At 47.3% G+C, this 27,239-nt stretch overlaps 1 protein-coding gene across 1 annotated transcript in view; it reads right to left on the bottom strand.

Annotated features, from left to right (window-relative positions):
• The window catches only part of SEPTIN5 (septin 5), an 85,639-nt gene extending 67,444 nt beyond the window's left edge, over positions 1 to 18,195 (bottom strand). The window contains exon 1 of the mRNA XM_083717497.1: positions 18,074 to 18,195. Within this exon, the coding sequence (XP_083573623.1) occupies positions 18,074 to 18,163 (90 nt within the window). The 5' untranslated portion in view covers positions 18,164 to 18,195. The remainder of the gene's footprint in view (positions 1 to 18,073) is intronic.
• Between the last annotated feature and the right edge of the window lie 9,044 nt (positions 18,196 to 27,239).

Genomic DNA, 27,239 nt, shown 5'->3' with positions numbered 1-27,239 from the left:
AATTGCCTGCTTTACCATTAGAACTGAGTGAGGATTAGCACTCAGCGCTTTAATAACTGCTGATGAAAAGAGGATGTATTATAGTCAACTTCTTCAGAGGCATCATCTCCACCTGTCATCACAAACTTGCCTAAAGCGTGAGCAAGATTAAAATTAAGAGTCGGAGCTGATTCAGTGAATCTGTCCATTTTCATGCCTCACTTTTCCTGTCTTAAATTCAGTTTCTGCATCAGGTTTTTTTAAAGCCCACATGAACATTTCTCTGAATTTTAGGGTGCATTTCCCCTAATATATCCATTTTTTCTGCAAGCAACTCCTCTCTCTCTCTCTCAGCATTTACATTTCTATCCCACCTTTCCAAGGAGTTCAGGGTGGCATCCATGGTTTTCCTCCTCACCATTTTTGTATGCCCAACAACCTTGCGAGGTAAGCTTAGGCTGGGAGTCTGTGACTGGTCTGTGACTGGCCCAGGGTCACCAAGCCACTTTTATGGCTGAGTGGAAATTCGAACCCTGGTCTCCCTAGTCCTAGTCCAGCACCACACATAATCCATATCTGTACATTATTTGCACTAGTATGTGCATTTGTGTGTTCACTTTCTCCCAAACAGGGGTAGCAACTGGAATAAAGGATTGTGGGGGTCCAGGTAAGCCCCGCCCTTCTTAATCAATCACATGATGCAGTGCACACACATCCGTTGAATGGCGACGCCCATCAATTTGGGGGTGGGGCCTCAAATACTTTATTGTGGGGGCCAAAGCCAGAGTTCTCTGGTAGGGCTGAGCAATATCTGGTTTTCAACATCACGATATATCACCAGCTAAACATTGTGATATACTTTTATATCAAAATGTCTGAAATCAGGATGGAGCTCTGTAGAGGCATTGGCTGACATCAAGGTTTTCCCCACATTGCGATTTTATGCATAGAACCAGTGTCAGATTTACATATAAGCTAAACATAATATAGCTTAGGGCCTCACTCTCTTGGGGGCCCCAAAAAAAATTAAAAGGGAAAAAACCTGGATGTACATTTCCAAAATATAGGATAAAAAACAAATAAAATAAAACCTACATACAGCAACAGTGTTTGGTGTTGTGTAGGCTCCTATGATGTAAGTAATGTGCAAACGGCTTTAGATACCTATTAGGTCCATAAATTACCATATAGCATATATTCAACACAAAAAACAGCAACAATTTGTTGTTGACAAAAGACAGCTGGACATGTAAAGGGCCCCATTACCATCAGTACCTTAGGGCCTCATGAAAACTAAATCTGGCCCTGCACAGAACATATACACAGCCATGATTCGCGATACAGTGCCAGGTCGATAATTATGACACCAATAACCCGATATGGATTTCAAAACACTTTGGGGTGATATATTGCCCAGCCCTATTCCCTGGAGAGGATTGCTAAACAACTGTGAGGATTGGAGAAAACAGTTTCTCTTGAAGTTCAACAGCACGAAACAGAACTCGCCCGCCATTCTCTTGAAACTGAAACTCCTTATGGTTCCTACATGCTTAGCTTTGGTGCATACAGAATTCCTTCTCAGTGTCCTTCTGCAGAGTGACCTTAGGAGCCAATCCTCAGTGGATGATTCACCTCCTTTCATGCTTATTGGCTCCAATCAGGGCAAAGGGGAGGGAGAGACTTTTCAGTGGCTAAAGTGCTCCCTTTTGTGCTAACTTGTGGTTCTAGGATGCTGGACACAGGACCCCTGCTACAGAAATAGTAAGGGGTCTTCAGGCCACTAGAACCCCAAAGCACTACACCTTTGATTCCCAGGCCTGACCTAAAGGTAAAGGGACCCCTAACCATTAGGTCCAGTCGCAGACAACTCTGGGGTTGCGACACTCATCTTGCTTTACTGGCCGAGGGAGCCGCTGTACAGCTTCCGGGTCATGTGGCCAGCATGACTAAGCCGCTTCTGGAGAACCAGAGCAGCGCACGGAAACGCCGTTTACCTTCCCGCCAGAGCAGTACCTATTTATCTATTTGCACTTTGACGTGCTTTTGAATTGCTAGGTTGGCAGGAGCAGGGACTGAGCAACAGGAGCTCACCCCGTTGCGGGATTCGAACCGCTGACCTTCTGATCGCCAAGCCCTAGTCTCTGTGGTTTAGACCACAGCGCCACCCGCCTCCCTTAGGCCTGACCTGTTATATGTCATTGTGTGAAACCAAACCTTTGCCTCCGGGAAAACTAACCAGTGGAAGAAAAACCAGGAGGACCTCTCTGAACCAAGATTTTGCTGGAATTGTATTTCCACTCCTTTGCCTTAAATTTCTCTTTGGGATGCTTGTTCAGTTCATGCCTTACCTGTTCTACCAGACCTAGAAACTCAGAACAATACTCTTTCAGGCTACAATCACACCCTTCACTTTGTTACTCCCACAAAGTTTCAGGTCACCTCCACACCCAAAATCCATCCCCAAAACAAAGTTTCCTTCAAGCTGGGCAAACAGAGTTTCATCTGCTCTAAAGGCACCATCTAACCCCTATTTAGTTCACTCCACTCAACAACCATTTATCATTGATTCATTTGGTTTATACGTCCGCAGTCAGGTTCTCACCCTGGCTAATCAAATCCTTCAGCTTCCAGCTACCCTCTAAGACAGGGATGGGGAAACTGTTCTGGCATCTCATGACTGACAGATCCAAACCCAGGCACGCAGGTGTCAGGCACTTCGGAATCGCAGCACAAGAAGCATTTCCTCGCCACCTCCCACCCCATTGCCCACCACAAAAAGGATATTCCAAACATTGAGCAAGCATATTCCCCAGGTTATCAGCTGGCCTTTATCAAAGACAGAGCCTTTAGTGTGGCAGGCCCTGCCCTGTGGAACTACTTGCTACTAGAAGTTTGTCAGGAGTCCTCCCCGTTTTCTCTTAGCTATCTTCTAAAGATTGTTCTGTGAAAAGAACTTTTGTAATAGCACGCCGAACGCTGTTGAAGACCTTACTCTGACTGCATAGTTCTGTATCCACTACATGCTTTCTATAACTGAATAAAAAATCATTTACCAAGCAAAAATTGTCCTGCCCACACAGGCCTTTGGATTGTGAAGTTTTATCAGCTGGTGTTATTGTTGTCGTGCTCTGTTGTTTATAAATACAATCAAATCTTGCTTCTCGAACACTTTGGCACGCATACATTTCGGTTCCCGAACACCACAAACCCAGAAGTGAGTGTTCCAGTTTGCGAACGTTTTTCGGAAGCTGAACGTCCGACACGGCTTCCGGTTGAAGCCGCGCCTTGGTTTTTGAATGGTTTTGGGAGTCGAACAGACTCCCAGAACGAATTAAGTTCAAGAACCAAGGTACCACTGTACCGTAAATAAATAAAAAAATAGATTTCAAACTCATTTATTTATTTATTTCTACACTGCCCTTCATCCAAGAATCACAGGGCCATCCACAGTACAGTGGTACCTCGCAAGACGAATGCCTCGTAAGACGAAATAGTTTTTCGTTTTTTGAGTTGCTTCACAAGACAAATTTCCCTATGGGCTTGCTTCGCAAGACGAAAACGTCTTGCAAGTTTGTTTCCTTTGTCTTAAAACTGTGTATTCAGGGGGTGCAGTTGCGACTTGACTTCGAGGAGCAACTCATAGCACGTGGTGTGGTAGCCTTTTTTGAGGTTTTTGAAGACTTTGGTATTTTTGAAGCTTTTCCAAAGTCCGTGCTTCGCAAGACGAAAAAATCGCAAGACAGAAAAAATCGCGGAACGAATCAATTTCGTCTTGCGAGGCACCACTGTATAATAACACAGAAATACATACCATAGCAACAAACAAAAAGAACACCTCTCTCCACCAACAGTTTAAAAGGTTGCAGATTGTTCAATTAGCTCAAGGCCTGGTTGCAGAGGAATATTTTTTCCTGGCACCTAAAGATATGTAGTGAAGGTGCCAGATGAGCTTCCCTGGGGAGAGCATGCCACAAACAGGGAGCCACCATAGAAAAGGCCCCGCTCTCGTGTTGCCACCCTCCAGACTTCTCACAGAGGAGGCACAGGCCCTGAAGAAGGGCCTCCGTTGATGATTGCAGGGCCTGGGTTGGTTTATATGGGGAGAGGCTGTCCTTGAGGTATTGTGGCCCTGAGCTGCTTCATATTGCAAGCTTGAGGGCAGGCAAGGGTCATTATTCCTGGTATTTGCAATTGGTGTCTTTTCTTAGCGGCAGGAGCAGGCTAAGTGCTTTAGAGACATCAAAATGTGCCCCAGTTCTATGCAGAGCACAACCCTGAGATCAGCAAGGATAAAATTTATCCTCAGACCCTGAAAATAGCAGAGCCGTCGCTGAGACTATGGTTGGGAAGTTATCAGGAAGGAAGTTAGAGAACCTGATCAGAAGCTTTCAGCTCTCGACGTGCTGAATCTTGCTCTCGTGCCATTAAGATGACAAGCCATGTGAATCGCATTAGGACATCTTTGACAGTTGAGGGACATTTGCAACACCACCCTTCCAAGAAGAATGTGCAACAGTAAACAGGCAGTACTTTTCTTTCTTTTACTCTCCCTCCCTTTGCTTCGAGGCTAAACATAGTGCTGACATTTTTAAAAAAGCAAAGAACACACAGACCACATTACTGACCACAGGGGAATTACTCTGTGTACTGAGGAACTCCCTGTCAACATGTACACACACACACACACACACATGCTGATGGGTTTTGAATTGTAGGTGTTGGATGGGACCCCAAGGGTCATCTAGTCCAACCCCCCACAATGCAGGATAAACATGAGTTTCTATTTCGTTCTTTTACAAATTTATAATCCGCACTTAGTACAACCTATAACTATAAAGCCAAGGAAAGATTCCCCAAACCTCACCCAGCTGTCAAGTAACTGAGGTCACGAATGTTTTCAACTGACAGGTGAGAGGACAGGGTTCAATCCTGCACTGGCTGTGCAATCTTGATCCCAGCGAAGAACAAGATCCTGAAGCCAAGGCAGCAAGGTTTAATCGCTACTCATCATCTGAGAAGGGATTAAAGCCCTGTGCAAAAGCACCCTTTGAAGCCACTCTCCTGAGAGAGCTACTTCAAAAAAGCTTTAGCAAAGGCTTTGAGACAGCGCCTCTGCTCCCATTTGCTCAAACAGGACTGCGGAAACCGTCTTAAAGCTGGTTGCCAAACCGCTCTCAGAAACAACCTTTCCCCTCCCCACCCACTTTAAAAATTGGGGGGAAGTCTCGAGATTTATAGAAATCTCATTTTACGGATATGTATTTGGTATTGTAATAAATTTATGCTTGCATCTTAAAAAGCAGAGACATCACCTTGCCAACAAAGGTCCGTATAGTTAAAGCTATGGTTTTCCCAGTAGTGATGTATGGAAGTGAGAGCTGGACCATAAAGAAGGCTGATCGCCAAAGAATTGATGCTTTTGAATTATGGTGCTGGAGGAGACTCTTGAGAGTCCCATGGACTGCAAGAAGATCAAACCTCTCCATTCTGAAGGAAATCAGCCCTGAGTGCTCACTGTAAGGACAGATCCTGAAGCTGAGGCTCCAATACTTTGGCCACCTCATGAGAAGAGAAGACTCCCTGGAAAAGACCCTGATGTTGGGAAAGAAGGAGGGCACAAGGAGAAGGGGACGACAGAGGACGAGATGGTTGGACAGTGTTCTCGAAGCTACCAGCATGAGTCTGACCAAACTGCGGGAGGCAGTGGAAGACAGGAGTGCCTGGCGTGCTCTGGTCCATGGGGTCACGGAGAGTCGGACACAACTAAATGACTAAACAACAACAAAATCAAATATTTTTATATATATAAAAAAGGAATAAATGTATAAATGTGCAAGCATTTTGCCTGGACCCACCCCTTTGAAAGGATGTTTACAAAAGGCTACTTGAAAGTGACAGCAATCACAGCTTCAAATAGATGAATCACTTGACATCACTATGACACCAAGTGACTGACAAATGAGCAGCCCCACCCACTTGTCCATTTTGGCCCAATAGGGGTGGGGAAGATAAAGATCTCGCCCTCCAGCCAGGAAACAATCCCCACCTCTGAATGTAGACCATACTTTGCTCAATGGACCAATGGTCTGACTCAGTATAAGGCAGAATTCTACGTTCCCCCTAAATGTATGCATCTGAAATTGCTGGAATGGACAGAACAGGGAGAGGCAAATAATGGAAAATCCAATTAGGGTAAAAAGTACTTTATATTCTGCAAACGGTTGGGTCCCATGTCAACAACACAGGGCATGGACGGAAAGCTTCTTCCCCCTCCCTGCGGGCCGTTTTATCCATTTGTCGGATTAATAATTCAAGGGAGAAGAGCCCAGCACGATGCTGTTGGCAAGGCTTTGATGAGCAGGCCTCCAGCCGCTGGGACATACATTTCCTAACCTCCTTTTTGCCAACGACTCAAAGGCAGCAGAGGACAGATATTGTTGAGGTGCATTTTCCACTGGGGGGGGCGGGGGAAACCTTCCCATGTGCCTCGAACAGGCCATCTGGCCAACGACAGGGGCTCCTGCCGCAGAGCCGCTTGGACAGATGTGCAGAAGGAGGTGAAGCTGGCCGAGGCTGAAAACCTTCTGACCTACACCTGACCCAGCCTGGCTAATATCCCAACTGTTGTCTTGTTCTGAGAGGCAGCACAGATAGGCAGGCTGCATTTGGGCACAAGGAAGCCAAAGAGGGAGTTTTCCAAGAGAGAAGGAAGATGCATTTTTTCTTTACTTTTTGGTGTTCCTCTCTGACCTAGAAGCAGATGAAGAAGCAGCAGCAGTAGCTTTGAGCTTTGGGAAGGGCCGATAGCCAAATCGTCTGACCGAGTAGAAGGCAGATTCTTGTGACAGGCTTTTCCCCAGAGCTTTTCAGAGCTAACAGATGACTTCTCTGTGGCCAGAGTCCAAAGACCTACTTTGTACAAATATTCAGGAGTTTTCACAGGCCCGGGCCAAGCAGGGGCTGGAGAGGGCATATGCCCCAAGCAGGTTATGGGGGCAGCAAAACAGCATGTAATATCAAAAGCTGCTAGGAGACCAGACCCCCCAAAGTGTCCCTATTTTCCAGGGACAACCCCAGATTTCTAATTTAATCCCGGAATGTCCCACTGTTGCTTAGGACATGCATATTTTCGTCAGAGAAATGTTGGAGGGTATGGAGTTATGTGACGCCCCCAAAGCCAAGGAGATGAGTAAACTATGCAACCTTTAGAAGACACCTGAAGGCAATCCTGTATAGGGAAGTTTTATAATGTTTAATGTTTTATTGAAGACAGGAGTGCCTAGCGTGCTCTGGTCCATGGGATCACAAAGAGTCAGACACACTAAACGACTAAACAACAAACAACAATGTTTTATTATGTTTTTATATGTGTTGGAAGTTGCCCAGAGTGGCTGGGGCTACTCAGTCAGATGGGTGGGCTATACATGGAATAATAATAATAATAATAATAATAGGACATCCCTATTTTTATTCAGTGCCGGATTTACGTATAAGCTAAACAAGCTATAGCTTAGGGCCCTGTTCCCTTGGGGCCCACCAAAGAAATTATAGGGGGAAAAACTGGTTGTAAATTTCCAAAATGTAAGATAAAAAAACAAATAAAATAAAACCTACATACAGCAACAGTGCTTTGTGTTGTGTAGGCTCCTATGATGTAACTAAATGGACAAAAGTATAAAGATTCACAAAATGTTTAGGGGTATGCGTATCCCTGCATACCCCCAGAAAAGATAGATAGATAGATAGATAGATAGATAGATAGATAGATAGATAGATATGCACAATGGGAAAATATGGAATGGTTCACTGATGCAATATCATCTAAGCTCCCCACAAACAATTCAGAATGGATGCTCCTTAAACAGTCAACATCATCTAATCTCTTTGCAAACAAATCAGAATAAATGCCCATGGAACAGGTTATCTGGAAGCACCAGTGAAATCAGACGACTTTAACTTCCAGCCTCTACCTCTTCAACCAGCTGCTTCCAAACCTCTAGTCATCTTCTCCTCTGCCGCTAATATTGCCACTAATAATAAATCAAGTTCCTTTGTCTAGTATAAGGGGGGGGCAGTTTTCAGTCTCCTTGCATGTAAAGGTTTGTTCCAAGCTGACTTCTGACACCTAAACACAACCGTAATCTTTGCCCACTGAAAAGGGAGCAATGTATTTATCACATTACCCTGGGGAATCCTGAGGTAAACAGTTGGAAGCTTGTCCAAGCACAGCACATCTGTTGTGGCTTTCTGTCTCTCACATCTGCTGCTTCTAGGCCAGTCACTTGAAGAATGCCGAGTCCAGAGAGAAAAGAAATCCTAATAACTACTTGCCTCTGTGGGGAGGGAAATCGCCACTTGGGGCTGCCACAAAAAATACCCTCTACCCTGGAATACTCTCACCTGCTGCCCAACGTCTGAGGACAACCAAGAGGGTCCCCCCTCTGCTGATGTTTACACCGAAGAGGATCTGTAGGGAAGGAGGGGATGTTGCAGATATTTGAGGCTTAAGCCATTTAAGGCTTTAAACACTAGTGTGAGTACCTTTAAAAGGTAAAGGGACCCCTTACTGTTAGGTCCAGTCATGGACGACTCTGGGGTTGCGGCGCTCATCTTGCTTTACTAGACAAGCGAGCCGGCGTACAGCTTCCAGGTGATGTGGCCAGCATGACTAAGCTGCTTCTGGCGAACCAGAGCAGCGCACAGAAATGCCGTTTACCTTCCCGCCGGAGTGGTACCTATTTATCTACTTGCACTTCGTGCTTTCGAACTGCTAGGTTGGCAGGAGCTGGGACCGAGCAACGGGAGCTCACCCCGTTGTGGGGATTCAAACCGCTGACCTTCTGATCAGCAAGCCCTAGGCTCTGTGGTTTAACCCACAGCACCACCCGTGTCCCTTGTGAGTACCTTTAGGGCTGCCATATTTCAAAAAGTAAAAACAAGGACACTTTTTCCGAAGACCCCAATGTTGTTGAGCCAAAAAAACCGTGATTTTTTGATTGACTTGCATAAGATCCAAGACAAAGCACCGCCTTTCAGAAATTTCCCCCTGACATCAATTCCGCTTTTGAAATCCCAGTAATGTCTGGGAAAAATCTGTGCGTGTGGCAGCCCTAGTACTTTAGACTGAGCCCCCAAACAAACTGGCAAATGGTAAATATGCGCCCTGGAACACTGTTCCCCCTAGGTTTTTGCACTTCTTTGAATTTCGCAATATATTTCCCAGTTTTAAAATGCACACAAAATCAGCATCGTAGGTTATAATGTGTACAAAAATCACATATTTTAGAATACAATGCATTCCGTTTACTGTTCAGGGCACCACAACTTAAGAAGGATATCGACAAGCTGGTCTGGAAACCAAGCGCTTTATGATGAACAGTTGAAGAAGTTGGGCGTGTTTAGCCTGGAAAGAAGACTAAGAGATGGCCACGATCAACACCTTCAAATATCTGAAGGCCTGCCACATAGACAATGGAGCAAGATTGTTTTTTGCTGCTCTAGATGGGAGGACCCCAATCAATGGATTCCAGTTACAAGAAAGGAGATCGCGAGTAAACATTAGAAAGAACTTTCTGGAAGTCAAAGCTGTTCAACAGTGGAACGGACTACCTCAGAAGGTGATGGACTTTCCTTCTTGGGAGAGGGATTCTTTGGCTGTGATTCCTGGACTGGAGGGGGTTGGACCAGTTTGCCTTGGGTCCCTTCCAACTCTACAATTTTGTGATACAAAACTTGTAAAAAGATATGTTCCAAAACAATGCAAATGTCTGTAGTCTGTAGGCATATGATACATGTGGAAAAAACAACTGGACTGATCTATTCCATTCCTGTTTGAGGCCCAGTCCTCAAGAACAGTTTCACAGCATTTACTCCCAAGGTAGTACACAGGAAGATAAGACCACATGGGATCCACTCAAGGATAAAACTGGCTGGGAATCTTTCTTCTTCTTCTTCTTTACAAAAAGGTAACTCTGAAGTAGGGGAGAAATAAGATTCAGTTTGTCTGTAAATTGAACCTATCTAAATCACACCTAAATCATAACCAGCCTCTTAATTTTTCAAATAATGTGTACTCTAAGTAATGCATACAAAAACACATACAGCATATTGAAGGAAACTGCTTTGCGAAAATGTGCATATTGGGCAAAAATTGCACCAAACATGTATATATATCATCAAAAATTAGTAGAAATATATTAGCACTAAAGTGCTGGTGAATTTCATGATAACTTTCTCTTTAGAAAAATGCAAACTCAGAGGTGCCTTAAAATGTCCTCCCACCTAATCCTAAATCAAATCCCACTGGGGGTAAAACTCAGACAGCAATAATATTTAATGACCTTAGAAAAATAAAAAGGTGGTACTTCATTACTCATTCATCATTTTTATAAGTTTTCTCCATGTGTCTAGTTGTTCAAAAGTGTGCGCCCTGTTAATTTAGCAAGAGATAAAGCATTTCAAAGATAACTACCTTAATATTTACATTAACAGTCCTACAATCCAGGAAAACCCCAAGGATCGATCCCTGCATTTCTTTAGCCTATAATACCGTTCTTGAGATAAGCCATATCACCAGACGGTTCCCCAGATGGTCTGTGCAAAAGGCAATCCTTTGATGGCATGAGTCATCGTTACAAAGAGTGGGTAGATCTTGCAAAAAGGGGTGGAAAAGAAGTCTCTCCAAATATAGAGACAGCCCTGTGTCTAGGAGGCGCAGGAAAATGGGACACACCGATAGTCAGAAGTTCAAGGCTAATTGGGAAAACGAGATCTACTGCATATTTCAGATGCCCACAAAAGACACACGCCAAGACAACAAAGCTTGTACAGCAGAGTTTGTGGAAGCAGACATTGCCTTCTGACAACTCCGAAATTTCAATAAATGTTATTCTCCTTGACATTATTTTCAAAGTCATTTTTTATACAGTCATACCTCATGTTACGTCCGCTTCATGTTACGTTCTTTCAGGATACGTCCCGCGGCAACACAGAAGTACCAGAAAGGGTTACTTCCGGGTTTCGCCGCTTGCGCATGCACAGACATGCAAAATGACATCATGCACATGCGCAGGACGCGGGTGGCGCTGTGGGTAAAACCTCAGCGCCTAGGACTTGCCGATCGCATGGTCGGCAGTTCGAATCCCCGCGGCGGGGTGAGCTCCTGTCTTCGGTCCCAGCTCCTGCCCACCTAGCAGTTCGAAAGCACCTCTAAGTGCAAGTAGATAAATAGGTACCACTTTATAGCGGGAAGGTAAACAGCGTTTCCGTGTGCTGCGCTGGTGCCGGCTCGCCAGAGCAGCTTCATCACGCTGGCCACGTGACCCGGAAGTGTCTCCCGACAGCGCTGGCCCCCGGCCTCTTAAGTGAGATGGGCGCACAACCCTAGAGTCGGACACGACTGGCCCGTATGGGCAGGGGTACCTTTACCTTTACATGCGCAGAAGCGGCAAATCGCAACCCACATGTGCGCAGATGCGCCGCTGCAGGTTGCGCTCTTTTTATGTTGCGAACGGGCCTCTGGCACTGATCCCATTCGCAACCAGAGGTACCACTGTAGTGTCACTGTAGTGTCACAGGAGCATTATTATTATTATTATTATTATTATTATTATTATTATTATTATTATTATTAATATGATGATGATGATGTGGGTCTGCCCTCCATTTACACTGGGTTGCACTGGGTGTCCTAAGTCCTCTCTGTCTATTTTCTTCACACACCTCTGCCACTCTCTTCTGGTACTAATTGGTCATCCTTTTCCTAAATTATAAAGCTGCAATGCTTTGGGTCCCATACCTTGACCTCTTGCAATCAGGGGCGCCGACTTATAAAAAATATTGGGGGGGCGGGGGCCCATACCGACTTATAAAAAATATTGGGGGAGCCCAAGACCTCCAAACCGCTGCTGCTGGGGGAACGAAAGGGGCGAGCCCCGGGCTGCCCCGACCTTAAGTGAACCTGTGAGGGCCCGCCCTTTGCGGCAGCCGATTGGCTGCCGCCGTGGGCGGTGAATATTAATGAGCTAGGGGGAATCCCCGCTTCTCGCGGGGCTGGCGTCAGCCCCGCGAGATTGTTGATGGGTCGAGAGCCCGCAACCCCACCCCCTCTCTAGATCGGGAGTGGCTTTGTTTTAACTCATTACTGAATGTATTTTAAAAGGTAACTATCGTCAAACAAGGAAAATAAAAAATACCAACATAATTTTGTGATTTTACAAAGCATAATATAACTAATAATTTTCTTAAATTTTTGAGGGGGCTCAGGCCCCCTCAGGCCCCATGGAGTCGGCGCCTATGCTTGCAATGCCTCCTTTAGCTCCTTTGTTTTTTTCCAGGCTACAGGAAGGGGCATAATTTGACTCCCAATTGATGGGGACCACAGGGTGGGCTTATGGGTTTCAATAAGGCCTCTCCCTGAACACTGGCGGAGGAAGGGGCGGTGGGGGCAGACCACCCCAGGTGCCATCATTGGGGGTGTGACAAAATGCAACTCGACGCTGTCCATATCCCGCCCTTGCGGGGGGGAGACCCTGCCTTGCCTCATGAGCAGCAGCACAGCTTCAAGTGTGGCCGCACACACACACACACACTGAAGGGGGTGGCATTAGGCGCACTGCCCTCCTGCCTGCGACTCCCAAGCCTACCCTGGGCCATCGGGGAAAGGCAGGGAGCTGCGCTGCTTTGCCGATGGCCTTCCCCCTTCTTTTTGACAGCTTGAGGGAGGCTTGGGAGTCGCGGGCAGGCGGCGCACCATTGCCCCGTGCGCTCCCAGGCTGCTGGAGGGGGGCAGGGCACGGCTTTCTTTGATGGGGGGTTGGAGAAATGAAGGAGGAATTTCAATGTGGGGTGGAGGTGACAAAGAAATTCTGCCCTGGGTACCACCTGACCTTGCTATGCCACTGCCCCAACTTTTGCCTACGCAATGTGAGCAAGGCACATAAATCTGCCCAGCAATTCTGCACAATCTCAGGGTGTGTCCATATTGCCACTTACTCTGCTTCCAGTCCGATTGGAAAACTGGACGCAAAGGAAGCCCTAATTTGAGCATACTCTTTAACAGTCACCGCACATGCGCAGATGAGCACACAGGCGCAGGTGACAGCTCAGTGAATAGGAGCAGGGAAACCCAGTATGCATGACATTTCAGGGCACCCCTGCCCTCTCTCAGATATGAACAACACCATGCAAATTCAACTTGAAACGCAGCAGGGGAGAAATGACCTTGCAGCGTTTCGAGCTGCTAATATTAACGTGTCGTCATGCTCCCAAATTGCCACACAGACAGGTAGTCACACTTACTATTGTGCACTGTTTCTTCCTTGAAGTGCATCTTGAAAGAGTACAGATGCCGGGTGTTGCCTAGCTACAAGACTGGATGCAGATGCAGAAAAATGCCTTCTGTCTCCAGCAATGCTGCTAAACCTATTCTTATCCCACCAAGGCTTCGTGTTTCTCTGTGACTTACTAGCTCAATCCCATTGTACTTGCCTAGTTGACAGAGGGCCAGTTCTCAAGTTACACCTGTGTAAGCAGAATTAGTGGTGACCTTTCTTTTCCCCCCGAAGGCACACAGGACGGAGGCACACAGGACGGCAGTTCTGAAAAATGCAAGGTCTCCATATTGGTCTGAAAAACAACAGATCTCTCAGCAAAACATCTTGGGGTAATATTGGCATTTGATATGCTGACCTTTATGGCAGAGTCAGGGAACCTTTCTTCTGTGTAGGACCATTGAGCCAATGGTGTGCAGACATCACAAGATTGTACAGATCTCTGCAAGCCACACAGTCTCTGTGGGTTTCATGAAATTAAGGTTCTTATGCAGCCTGTGGGTTGCAGGTTCCATACCCCATTGGTCAAATCCAACATGGCAGACATATTGAGGGTGTGCCTAACTGAACGTTAGCTGCAAACATTGGTTTCATTCCCCCCCCCCCCCCGGCTTTTGAGGAGGGGGGATTTAGAGCAGCGGAGGTCCCAACCCTTTCCCATCCACTGTTAACTCTAAGTTGCCCCATCTCAAGAAGTCTCCTTTGCAAAGTTCCCGAAGTGCATTTAGCAAGATACATATGCTTTTGGAAGAAGAAGAAGAAGAAGAAGAAGAAGAAGAAGAAGAAGAAGAAGAAGAAGAAGAAGAAGAAGAAGAAGAAGAATAGTAGTAGTAGTAGTAGTAGTAGTAGTAGTAGTAGTAGTAGTAGTAGTTTGGATTTGATATCCCGCCTTTCACTCCCTTTAAGGAGTCTCAAAGCGGCTAACATTCTCCTTTCCCTTCCTCCCCCACAACAAACACTCTGTGAGGTGAGTGGGGCTGAGGGACTTCAAAGAAGTGTGACTAGCCCAAGGTCACCCAGCAGCTGCATGTGGAGGAGCGGAGACGCGAACCCGGTTCCCCAGATTACGAGTCCACCGCTCTTAACTACTACACCACACTGACTCTCCACTACACCACACTGGAATTCTAATGGAGGGCAGGAGAGAGATTTATGTAGAAGAAGCAATAATGATAGCATCATCAATTGGTTCGTCTGACTCAGAATTGTTTATTCCATGGGTGGCCAACATTATCCCCTTGAGATGTTGATGGACTACAACTCCCATCAACCTCACCCAACATAGCCAATGGTCAGGGGTGAAGGAAACTGTAGTCCAGCAACACCTGGAGGACCATAGGTTCCCCATCCCTGCTCTAAAGCCACCTTCTCCATCCTAGTGTCCTCCATTGACCATGGAGTCCAATGACATCTGAAGAATAGCATGTTGGCTACTCCTGGTATATAGGATAGCTATCTATCTTGGTTGTGCCTAAAATGAAGAAGGCAGTTACTTTGGGAGCATGTGTGCCTTTAATTGACTTATTTATCCCAGCACATAATTTGAGAATTACTGCTCCAAGAACATGGCAGCAGCCCAGCTAGATCAGACAGAAAAGGCCCAACTTGTCCAGCATTCCAATTTCCACTATGGCCAGGTAGTCACTCCTGGGAATATAGGGTGTTGCTATAAAAGGTAAAGGTAAAGGACCCCTGGGCAGTTAAGTCCAGTCAAAGGTGACTAGGGGCTTGCGGCACTCATTTTGCTTCAGGCCTAGGGAGCCAGCATTTGTCTGCAGACAGCTTTCCGGGTCATGTGGCCAGAAGGACTAAACCGCTTCTGGTGCAATGGGACACCGTGACAGAAACTGGAGCGCATGGAAATGCCATTCACCTTCCTGCCACAGTGGTTTATCTATTTATCTACTTGCACTTTTTGGCATGCTTTCGAACTGCTAGGTTGGCAGGAGCTGGGACAGAGCAACGGGAGTTCACTCCGTCGCAGGGATTTGAACCACCAACCTTCTGACTGGCAAGACCAAGAGGCTCAGTGGTTTAGACCACAGCACTACTCGCGTCCCTGGTGTTGCTATATGCCAAGTCAGACGTGTGGGCCACCTATCTCAGTATTGTCTACAACCCTTTTTTTTCTTTTTTCATAAGGGCCACGCAAGCTTATAGCAGGTCAGACTATTCATCCACCTAACCCAGTATTATCTACCCTAGTGACAGTCAACGTGTTGTCCTGCAGATGCTTTGGACTACAACTCCCATCATCCCTGATCATTGGCCATACTGGCTAGTGCTGGTGGGAACTGTAGTCCAACATCTGGAGAGCACTATGCTGCCTACCCCAGTCTACCCTGGCTGACAGTGGCTCTCCGATTCCCCCAGTGGTGCCAGGGACTGGACCCAGCCATAGGAAGCTGCCGTCATACCAAATCAGACATTTGGTCCACGTACTGCAAGAAGATCAAACCTATCCATTCTGAAGGAAATCAGCCCTGAGGGCTCACTGGAAGGACAGATCCTGAAGCTGAGACTCCAATACTTTGGCCACCTCATGAAAAGAGAAGACTCCCTGGAAAAGACCCTGATGTTGGGAAAGATGGAGGGCACAAGGAGAAGGGGACGACAGAGGACGAGATGGCTGGACAGTGTTCTCGAAGCTACCAGCATGAGTTTGACCAAACTGCGGGAGGCAGTGGAAGACAGGAGTGCCTGGCGTGCTCTGGTCCAGGGGGTCACGGAGAGTCGGACATGACTAAACAACTAAACAACAACAACAAGCTCAGCATTCTTCACCAGGCATGGACAACCTGTTCCCCCGCCCAGATATGGTTATACTCCAGCTTCCATGATCCTTGGCCATTGGCCATGCTGCGTGAAACTGATGGGAGTTGGAGTCCAGAAAGACCAGGAATTCCAGATCTTGATCTCGATCGTGCTGGAAGAACCTCAGGCCTCTCTATCCGGTCCCTCAGGCCTCTCCCCTGGCCATCTTCCTTGGGCTGTGCCCTCCACAACAGCTGGTTCTGGTGCCTGCAAGCCATGCCTTCAGTGAGGATCTTTCTTTGCAGCTTGAGTTCAAGCCAAGCCGCAAAGGAAGAAATGAAAAAAGGGGAGAATGCACGTTCCGTTTTCTTTCCTTTGAAGTCAGGTCCCCGAAGACCAGGGTCACAGCTCCTCTGGTTGGTTCCAAAATCAACTGCTCTAAAGCAGAGTCATTTAGCATCTCTTAGAAAGTTCGCCTCTTGACTGGAACAAGCGATTGCCCCAGTCTAGGAGAAGGGAATTGAAGTCACCCCTTTCTCTGCCCCCTGGATTTCATCCTCCTTCTCTCAAGAAAGTGCAATGGCTCAGTGGCTGAGCACACAGAAAGTCCCAGATTCAATGAGCATCAGCAAAGCCACCACTTCAAGTCTGCACTTATCTGCTGTCAGAAATGATTAATAACCAGGAGAGTTGAAGCATCACCCCATTCACTCCCTAGGCCAATTGTGACGGTAATTGCAGAATAAACTATCTTCTCTCTCTCTCTCTCTCTCTCTCTCTCTCTCTCTCTCTGTGTGTGTGTGTGTGTGTGTGAGAGAGACACACACAGTCCGGTTTGTAACACCAAATACAAGCTTTTCTTTTCTTGCAATTCCTTTAACCTCTGGATTTTCTGTCCCACCAAACCTTGAACACCAAGCCAAGAGACATTAATTCAACTCTTCCTGTATCTCCATTGAGAATGATTCACGATACTGGAAGGCCAAGCCAGTCTCAGTTCACTCCCTGGGCTGATGCTGAAGCTTAATCACCAGGAACAAAAAAATCTTTCTCATTAAATACACAGAGAGACACACTCCCAGGCTTCGGTTCATCCTAGAACGCCGAATAACAAACCCACATTTTAAAAGGCATGCAGATAGATCAGCCACACACACCAAACACACACATACACCATTTTCTGCTAGATGCTAGAAATACAAAGGCGCAAACGACGTCACAGATAAACAAGTCTTCCTTGATGCATTCTAGTTACATCAGCCCTTCCAAGCTCACGCAAACAGGCACATATCTCCAGAGAGATGTGTGCCAAAAGGATGCTGAAGAGGTGTGGAAAGTATCAAAAGGGAAAGCAACAACAGCATGCTTTTAATGTCAAAAGAAGGATCCCAGAGAAACGTGGGCTGACTGTGACATCTCCACCTGCCTGGCCTGTGGTCCTAAGTCTAGATGCATTCCAGTTCCATCATCCCTGGCCAATTGGCATGATGGTGGATGGAGCCCAAAAACATGCTGGAGAGGTCACAGATTTCCCAATTGTGCCCTAAAGCACCACGAGGGTGACCAAGTCGGGTTGTCTGACCATCCACTGGGTGTGGAGCCTTGCTTCAAAACACATGAAACCCACAACGCCATCGCCAGCATCACACAGAGAGTGGATGCCACCAGATTCCATCATGGGATTTTTCTTCCAGCCATTAAAGAGGAAACAGAGCTCCTTTTTCTCCTCCCTGCCTTCCCCAGTGTCAGCGACCGACACAGGCAGACTGGTAGCAAAATACACACACAAACACGTACAATGAACCTTCCACAAGTCCCTCAAGATTAGGGGCTGACAAAGAGGGTGAAGGGGGTGGGGGAGGGGTGGAGAATAGGTTCTTCCTTAAAGCAGCAAAGAAAAGGGATGCGCCTCTTTTTTCGGGAGAGGCGCCCTGATTTGATACCATCATTTGGGGACAAAAAGAGCCACAACCGAGAAAATAAAATAATAATAATAAAATCAGCCTCACTTGTTTTTCTTCTGCAAAGGGACACGTTGGGAGGCGGCAAGAGATGTCCAGGAGGGGATCAGAGAGGAGGGGAATAAAACGGGAAGACATTAGCAACGTCCAGCATCAGTCCCAGTAATAATAATAATAATAATAATAATAATAATAATAATAATAATAATAATATAGATGCATGAATGCAAACGCACCCATTAGGAGCCTTACCTGGGTTGACCAGCTTGCTTTTGTATCGTATGGCCGTGCTCATCTTTTCTCTCCTAAGGGATCAGAGGGGATTGCACCAGATGTAGCTTCCTCCGGAGAGGCGAGCCACCCTCTTTTCCGATCTGCTGCTCTCCCTCCGGTCCTCCCTCCTGACTACAAAAAGGTCTCTCTCTCTCTCTCTCTGCATGCGCCTGTCAGCCAGAATCTGCTGCTGCTGCCGCCGCCGCTGCTGCTGCATTAGAGAGGCTGGCCGAGGGAGAAAAATTAAAAAAAGGAAGGCGGGGCAGGATGCGGCCCAGCCCTGCCCACAGCCCTCAGCCAATCAGAGCCTCGCCCTGAGCCACCCTATCTGCATGCTCCGCCTCCTTTTCCAGCCTGCAAGCGAGTGGCCAGGGCTGGCCGTGTCTCCAGAGCATCCTCCGTTCTCCCTTCTGTTATTAGTATTACTCTTTCGCAGACATCAGATGGAAAAGGAGGGGGGGGTAAGCGAGGAGCATGGCTCTGGGCCTCCCTTCCAAGTTGGAAGCCCTCAAGCAGCTCGCAAGGAAACAGGTCTTCTGCATGTGTGCGTGTCTAGCTGTTGGGTGGTGATAGATAATAAAGTGTGTGTCTGCGTTATATGTGTTTTTATGACACATACCTGCATGCCAGTGTGGAGTAATGGTTAAAGTGCTAGGACATTGGGTCGCGGGTGGCGCTGTGGGTTAAACCACAGAGCCTAGGGCTTGCCGATCAGAAGGTTGGCGGTTCGAATCCCCACGACAGGGTGAGCTCCCATTGCTCGGTCCCTGCTCCTGCCAACCTAACAGTTCAAAAGCACATCAAAGTGCAAGTAGATAAACAGGTACCGCTCCGGCGGGAAAGTAAACGGCGTTTCCCTGCGCTGCTCTGGTTCGCCAGAAGTGGCATAGTCCTGCTGGCCACATGACCTGGAAGCTGTACGCCAGCTCCCTCAGCCAATAAAGTGAGATGAGCACCGCAACCTCTGAGTTGTCTGCAACTGGACCTAATGGTCAGGGGTCCCTTTACCTTTATCTAGGACATTGGGAGGTTGGGGTTCAAATTCGCAGCCAGCCACGAAGCCCACTGGGTGACTTTTGGGTCAGTTACCCTTGCACAGCCCAAACTGCCTCACAAGGTTGTTGTGAGGGTAAAATGAAGAGGGAGAGAAGTGTGGATACTGCCTTGGCCTCTCTGGAGTGAGGAGGCTGGATATAAATGTAAGAATAAACAAATAAACTGCTTTTTGGTAAACCGCTTTGAGGTTGTTTCTACAATTGAGCGGTATATGGATTTTATTAAGTAAAAAAAAAAAAAAGCAGTGTAAGCCTGTGCACAATTTTTAAAGCATCGCAAGTCTGTTCTGAATGTTTGAGCGATGATGTGTCAGTCACTAAAACCATCTATTTACTACAGTGACAGACAAAGCAGACATTATGGTCTTGAAGGCAGAAGCCGAGGCTTTAATATCTCTGTTTTGCTAGTCATTGTAATTAATTCTCTCTCTCTCTCTCTCTCTCTCTCTCTCTCTCTCTCTCTGTGTGTGTGTGTGTGTGTGTGTGTGTGTGTGTGCAAGAACTCAAGATACACAGAAATGTATGGAAGTTTATTTTGAGGGGGGAAATATTGATATTAGAATATAAGAGGATCAGTAAACGAGTAAAGAAACTAACTGATTGCAACAGCCTTATGCAGCAGGGTTGCCTGGGAGTAAGTTTCTCTGAATTCAACGAGGCTTACTTCAAAGTAGACATAAAAATGCTCGCAGTGTTTGCATATTAATATGATTATGAAAGTTAATTCATCAATTGCCTTTTAAACCACTGTCTCAGGGTGATTTGCATCTCTTTCCTTTCTTTGGCGATCCCTCGTAGCCGAGTAAGATTATCATGAACAAGGTCTTAACAATGAGTCCGTAAGTGACTGTGGAGGCCAATTCTGGATCCACACATCCTTCCACAGTGGGGACACAGGTTTTCCAGGTGGGAGTTGATCACGGTAAGGGTTTTCCAAATGTGCCTTCCTCTTAGCACGTTTATCCCTTTCGTCCTGAGTTCAAGCATCTTCAAAGCCCATGACACCTTTGGTAAAGGCTGTTCTCCAATTGGAGCGCTTGCAGGCCAGTGTTTCCCAGTTGTCGGTGTCTATACTACATTTTTGAACATTTGCCTTGAGAGAGTCTTTAGACCTCTTTTGTTGGCCACCAGCATTATGCTTTCCATTTTTCAGTTTGGAACATAGAGGTTGCTTTGGAAGACGATGATCAGGCATCTGCACAACATGACCAGTTCAACCAAGTTGATGCTGAAGAATCATTGCTTCGACACTGGTGCTAAAAGGCTCTCCTAGTCACCGAAGACACCTGTTAGACACCTGTTCCTCCGGTGACAGAGTTGCATCTAAGAGCATCTCCAAACTACACACCTGGCAGAGTGTGACCCCATCCGAGGTAGGTCACTTACCTTTCCCTGAGTAGTTCAACATGCTTGCTGGACAGCAGCACTAAAACAGCACTCAAAAACCAATGTGTGTAACCTAGATGAGTTATAGGTGACATTTTCAAAGAAAAAATACATAGGCTTGTATGAGACTAAGTCGTAGAGTAGACCCATTGAAATTAATGAAACTGAGTTAGTCACACTCATCAGTTTCAATGGGTCTACTCTGAGTAGGACTAGCATTGGATACAACTCAGAGGTGCCTGAACTTGTTAGGAAGTGGAACGGAGCCTTTATGGGCATCCACATTGGAAATAAAACTATTTCCCCCTGGAAATAAACTATTTTCCCCAGCCAAACCCTCCATCAAATTAGCAAGGCTTGGTTTCTCCACCTTGGGCAATCTTGCAAATGGCCTATTGGGTTTCAATTGCTTGCATAGGGAAGGGAGATTCTGGCAAAAGAAAAGTGTATTTGGAAAGGGACTGGCGAGCTTGCTCCTAGGACAAGTCTTGAAGGTTTAATATTCCCACACCCCCCCACTCCAGTGTAAGAAGAGTGGAGGCTGGGAATCCAGCATCCCTGTACAACTGTGCTCTCCTGAACGCATGGCATGCCAAGTCTATTTTTAAGGCTGGCAGCTTAATCATTTCTAAAACTCAAGCTTGGAAAGGAATTTGCCGTCACCTCCTCAAACCTGTATTTGCCAAGTGTCGGCAATGTTGACTGGAGCCGTACAGAACAGCGGGTCTTTTGTACAATTCACCTTGTGGGGGGCGGGTGTTTGACAGCCCACAGCACAGGTTGGGTCGAAGTTTACATCAGCGATCTGTTGGTAGATCATCTGGGTACCTACAGGAGATCACCAAGGGTTGCTGTTTCAGCAATAGCAACAAATCCACTCTCCTGCACCTAAATTAGATTTCTGAAATGAAGAAGGCTTGCGGCTAACCAGGAGAGGATATTTGTGTGTCTGCGTTTTTAAGGACTGTGAGCTCAGCTCTGGTAATGAAAATGAGATTGCTAGGCTCAAGATGTGCTCAGAAGCACCCTGTTCTTTAATTCTAACCAGTGGGGACCAGAGCTGATTGGGAATCGTAGGGCAGATGTCCGGGTGCCTGTTAATGGGTGGAGCCAAGGAAATGGGGGGTGCAGCCAACTAATTCTGGTTTTGTCCCTATCCTATCTGCTGAGTTCTACAAAGCCGAACCCAAGACCAAGGAGAATACCCTAATGCAGGGGTAGGCAACCTAAGGCCCGGGGGCCGGATGCGGCCTAATCGCCTTCTCAATCCGGCCCACGGACGGTCTGGGAATCAGTGTGTTTTTACATGTGTCCTTTTATTTAAAATGCATCTCTGGGTTATTTGTAGGGCCTGCCTGGAGTTTTTACATGAGTAGAATGTGTGCTTTTATTTCAAATGCATCTCTGGGTTATTTGTGGGGCATAGGAATTCGTTCATTTCCCCCCACAAAAAATATAGTCCGGCCCACCACATGGTCTGAGGGATGGTGGGCCGGCCCACAGTTGAAAAAGGTTGCTGATCCCTGCCCTAATGGATTGACCTCTACTGATTCTAGCTGACTTCCTTTTGCAGTCCTCTCTGATTGGTAGGTCTTGGAGCTGTAGTAAAAAGGGAAAAGGAAAGTAGATCTACGAAACCTGTGGTGTGCACATCCCTGGCCTGCAGGACTCAGCCAGCCAGTTCTGCGTTTTGAAACTGGATAGTGCTGTTTTCTGTTTATGAAAACAAGGGTAGGCCTGGGATAGCTCAGTCGGTAAAGCATGAGACTCTAAATCACAGGGTTGTGGGTTCAAACCCCAAGCTGGGCTAAAGATTCCTGCATTGGAACCGGTTTGGCTAAATGATCCTAATGGTCCCTTCCAACTATATGATTCTATCAGGCACTCAGAGCACTTTCCAAGTCACATGTAGGCGCCATGACCCTCAAACCAGAACTAATAATAGTTCCGGGGGAGGGTGGAAAATGACGGGGTGAGCTCCCGTCGCTCGGTCCCTGCTCCTGCCCACCTAACAGTTTGAAAGCACGTCAGAGTGCAAGTAGATAAATAGGTACCACTCAGGTGGGAAGGTCAACGGCGTTTCCGTGCGCTGCTCTGGTTCGCCAGAGGCGGCTCAGTCATGCTGGCCACATGACCCGGAAGCTGTACGCCGGCTCCCTCGGCCAATAAAGCGAGATGAGCGCCACAACCCCAGAGTCAGCCACGACTGGACCTAATGGTCGGGGGTCCCTTTACCTTAGGCTGAATAATCAACTGTTACTTAAAAGAAATAAAAAAGAGGGTTTGGGGGTGTTAGGGGAGGGTAGTACCTCTGGTGGGTGACATGTCCTGCTCCTTCTATGGTACTTTGTCCACCTTTGGTCCCCACCCTGCACTCAGATCTCACCTGTGGCTCCTACAAGCTGTAAACACATGACAGTGGCCACACCCTGGGAATGGCTTTGACTGGCCGGCTAAATCAGGTGAGGGTAACCCTCAGTGAGTTAGGGATTTCCCCAGCATGCAAAGACAGGCTCCAGTACATTTCTGAGCACAATTCAAAGTGTTGGTGCTGACCTTTAAAGACCTAAACAGCCTCGGTCTAGTATACCTGAAGGAGCATCTCCACCTCCATCGTTCTGCCTGGACACTGAGGTCCAGCTCCAAGGGCCTTCTGGCAGTTCCCTCGCTGCGAGAAGCAAAGCTACAGGGAACCAGGCAGAGGGCCTTCTTGGCAGTGGCACCCGCCCTGTGGAATGCCCTCCCATCAGATGTCAGAGATAAATAACTATCTAACATTTAGAAGACATCTGAAGGCAGCCCTGTTCAGGGAAGGTTTTAATGTGTGACATTTTAATGTATTTTTAATCTTTGTTGGAAGCTGCCCAGAGTGGCTGGGGAAACCCAGCCAGATGGGCGGGGTACAAATAATAAATTATTATTAATTATTATTATTATTATTATTATATACTTATATTCATGCAGGAAACTGGTGTGTTCGAGTGGTTGTTGCCATAATAAAATACCACCTTTTTGAAGTGATGCAGCGATTACCGCAGGCCTTCTTCCGTCACCTCTTCCACATAAAATGCTTCCCTCACGACGACGCAAAGAAGAAAAGCTCAGAAAGTTGGCCACTGGCCTGTCGCAACAAATGCATGTAACCAAAGCTGCTTGGAAACCTCTCGAGTTCTCGGTTCAACTCAGTCAATGGGGGTGGGGTGGGAAAGAAGAAATGGAGTCCGTATCGGCATGATTTTTTAAAGGCGAGACAACCGCAAAGCCGTTTGAGTCTCTGCTGCGCAACAAAAGGCAACCTCACCGAGTCAGATCCATACATTGTTTGACAGCCTGCCACCAGAAATTTAAGTCGGATACAGACTAAATGGATAATTCAAAGCTTGTTCAGGAGACTGTGTCGTGGTGGGTTTCCTCCTAGCAAAACACCACAGAAAAAGAGGCCTGCTGCCTGGATCCAACCAAGGGTTCCTCTAGTACAGGCATGGCCAAACTTGGCCCTCCAGCTGTTTTGGGACTACAACTCCCATCATCCCAAGCCAACAGGACCAGTGGTCAGGGATGATGGGAATTGTAGTTCCAAAACAGCTGGAGGGCCAAGTTTGGACATGCCTGCTCTAGTACGGGACAGGTAAAGATCATGGGACCCCCGACCATTAGGTCCAGTCACGGACGACTCTAGGGTTGCGGTGCTCATCTCGCTTCATTGGCCGAGGGAGCCGGCGTACATGTGACCAGCATGACTAAGCCGCTTCTGGCGAACCAGAGCAGCGCACGGAAACGCCGTTTACCTTCCCGCCAGAGTGGTACCTATTTATCTACTTGCATTTTGACGTGCTTTTGAACTGCTAGGTTGGCAGGAGCTGGGACCGAGCAACAGGAGCTCACCCCGTTGCGGGGATTCGAACCGTCGACCTTCTGATTGGCAAGCCCTAGGCTCTGTGATTTGGACCACAGCGCCACCCGCTCTAGTACAGGACAGAGGGAGAGGTAATTTGCAGCTCTTGACTTAATCTCAGAAGACGTCTGCAAGAGATGATTTCAGAGCTATCCTTCCCTCTCTTGGCAGCCTGCTAGATGGGGAGTGGGAGGGCTAAAAGAGAGGGAGAAAGGGATTGTCCCACCCACTTTTTGCTCTAGTCCCACCCACTTTGGCTTTGGTCCTGCCCACTGCTGGTTTTAGTCCCGCCCACCACTAGCATGTGTCTCCAGAAAAAGGCTCCTCCTCCACCACCAGATGCTGGTGAAGCAGATGCTCCCAGGATGCTTTGGGGAAAGTCATGTGACATGGACTGGCTGGATGCAGAGGAGTGGTGGACGTGGGAGGCACCAGCTGGGAGCCCCCAAGGGAAGACAGCTCCGAGTTGGGGGGGTGTGGTTGGATGGCGATGAGTGGTCAGTGGGATCAGACTGGGAACAGGTGGTGTCAGAAGGTGAAGAGGCAACAGGAATGAACAGGAAGAGGCTGGGGCAGAGAGCAAGCCAGAATCAGAGGATGGTCAAGAGGCAGAGTGGAGGCAGGCTGCTGAAGAAGACAGGGAATCTCCCCCTCCTGCTGTGACCAGCTCCCCTCTCCACTGGTCTCCCAGAACACACAGAGAGATGAAGAGGGTGGAGCAACGAGAGACAAGACAAAGGAGCTTCAGATTGCTGGGAAAGGACGTGGGGATGGAGCCTTAGAGAGCAGTGGGAAGGCAGGGACCTTCAGTCCTCGCAACTGCCTCATTGGGGCAAGATCAGGCTTCCTCAACCTCGGCCCTCCAGATGTTTTTGGCCTACAACTCCCATGATCCCTAGCTAGCAGGACCAGTGGTCAGGGATGATGGGAATTGTAGTCTCAAAACATCTGGAGGGCCGAGGTTGAGGAAGCCTGGGCAAGACTTACTGGGAAGATTTGCTGTGATCACTAGGTCTGTTTGGGGTTCTTTGAGTTCACTGACACTAGAAATTTTCTTGCTGAACTGCCCCTGACTCCAGCTCCTGACATGCTTTTTTAAAGTGCTATGATACTGCTCTGAATGCATAGTGTGGATGTGGGCCTTCAGATAGAGGCTGCAAATCCTGTGAGTCAGACCTGGGCTACATTTGCATTGGCTCAGCAGTTCCTGGGCTATTTCACCACCAACAGCACAACGGGGAAGAAAATCTCATCCCCTCCACTCTTCCCTCCAACACCACCAGCACCAAGCAGAATCAGAGCACTCAAGAAACAAGTCTATGGGAAGCTTAGAAGAGTTTACATTACTGTGAAGAAAATGACAGCTCATTTCCTCATCAGTGATACGTCCACGGTTTTAATCTACATATCTTTCTTGCCTTTATGGACCCTTTTGATGCAGACCCTGGCTGAAGTTCTTCCCTTATAAGGCTGCAGGCACGCCATACATTTAAAGCACATCCCTCCTCCCCGAAGAACTCCGGGAACTATAGTTTACCCCTCACAGAGGCTACAATCCCCAACACCCTTAAGAAATGACTGCCCTGTTTTCTTTGCAGGAGGGGAATGTGCTTTGAATGTATGGTGCATATGCAACCTAAGAAATGGATTCCCCATTGACATTCCCTGGGATTTTAGGGAACTATTTGTATGCTCAGTGTTTAGGTAATCAAAGACAGTGACTTGTTTATTTTCCCATCAGCAATCCATGTCAAAGATCAACCCAAACTACCACATCAGTTTCAATTTCTGGATGAAGCCAACATCCTGCAAGGGCTTCCCCCATGAAAACACAGTAAGACAACTGTATTCCTTATGCACATTTATTTGGGAGAAAGCTCTGGTGAATACAGACTTGCTCCAGAACACGGGATTGGGCTGCAGCAAAACTACAGAAGGGTGCCATCACTTCCAAAATGAGCAGGGGAGAGCAATTGCCTTGCATATCCCATTTCCAGGGATGGCTGGTGCCCATTTGGACTGGTGGGAAGCAAGGCCAGGGAGCCCAATGGCAGATGGAGCAAGAGCCAACCATTTCTGGTTTTGGCCCCATATTCCTCCTCTTTGCTGAGTTCTACAACGCTGAGACTTGAGAGGAAGAAGCAACCCTCTGGGCAGGTTGTAAGGAAGATGGCATGCCAGGTGGGGGCTGGCTGAGGCAGAGCCCAATTTGCCTCAAGGGCCAGCCCCAGCTGCCTACTTCTGGGCTTCCTAGAGGCATCTGCTTGGCCAATTGTAGGGGGAGACGATGCTGGACTAGCTTAAGGTTACCAGGTTTTTTTCAATGAATCCGGGGACACTTTAAATACAGTGGTACCTCAGGTTAAGTACTTAATTCGTTCCGGATGTTCGTACTTAACCTGAAACTGTTCTTAACCTGAAGCACCACTTTAGCTAATGGGGCCTCCTGCTGGAGCCCGATTTCTGTTCTTATCCTGAAGCAAAATTCTTAACCTGAAGCACTATTTCTGGGTTAGCGGAGTCTGTAACCTGAAGCGTATGTAACCCGAGGTACCACTGTAAATACATACATACATGCTACACATTCGGAACGTTGATGCTGCAG

The sequence above is a fragment of the Podarcis gaigeae genome (genome assembly GCF_964106915.1).
Source record: "Podarcis gaigeae genome assembly, chromosome: 16".
NCBI lineage: Eukaryota > Metazoa > Chordata > Lepidosauria > Squamata > Lacertidae > Podarcis > Podarcis gaigeae.
This window is presented reverse-complemented; position numbering and strand designations above follow the sequence as displayed.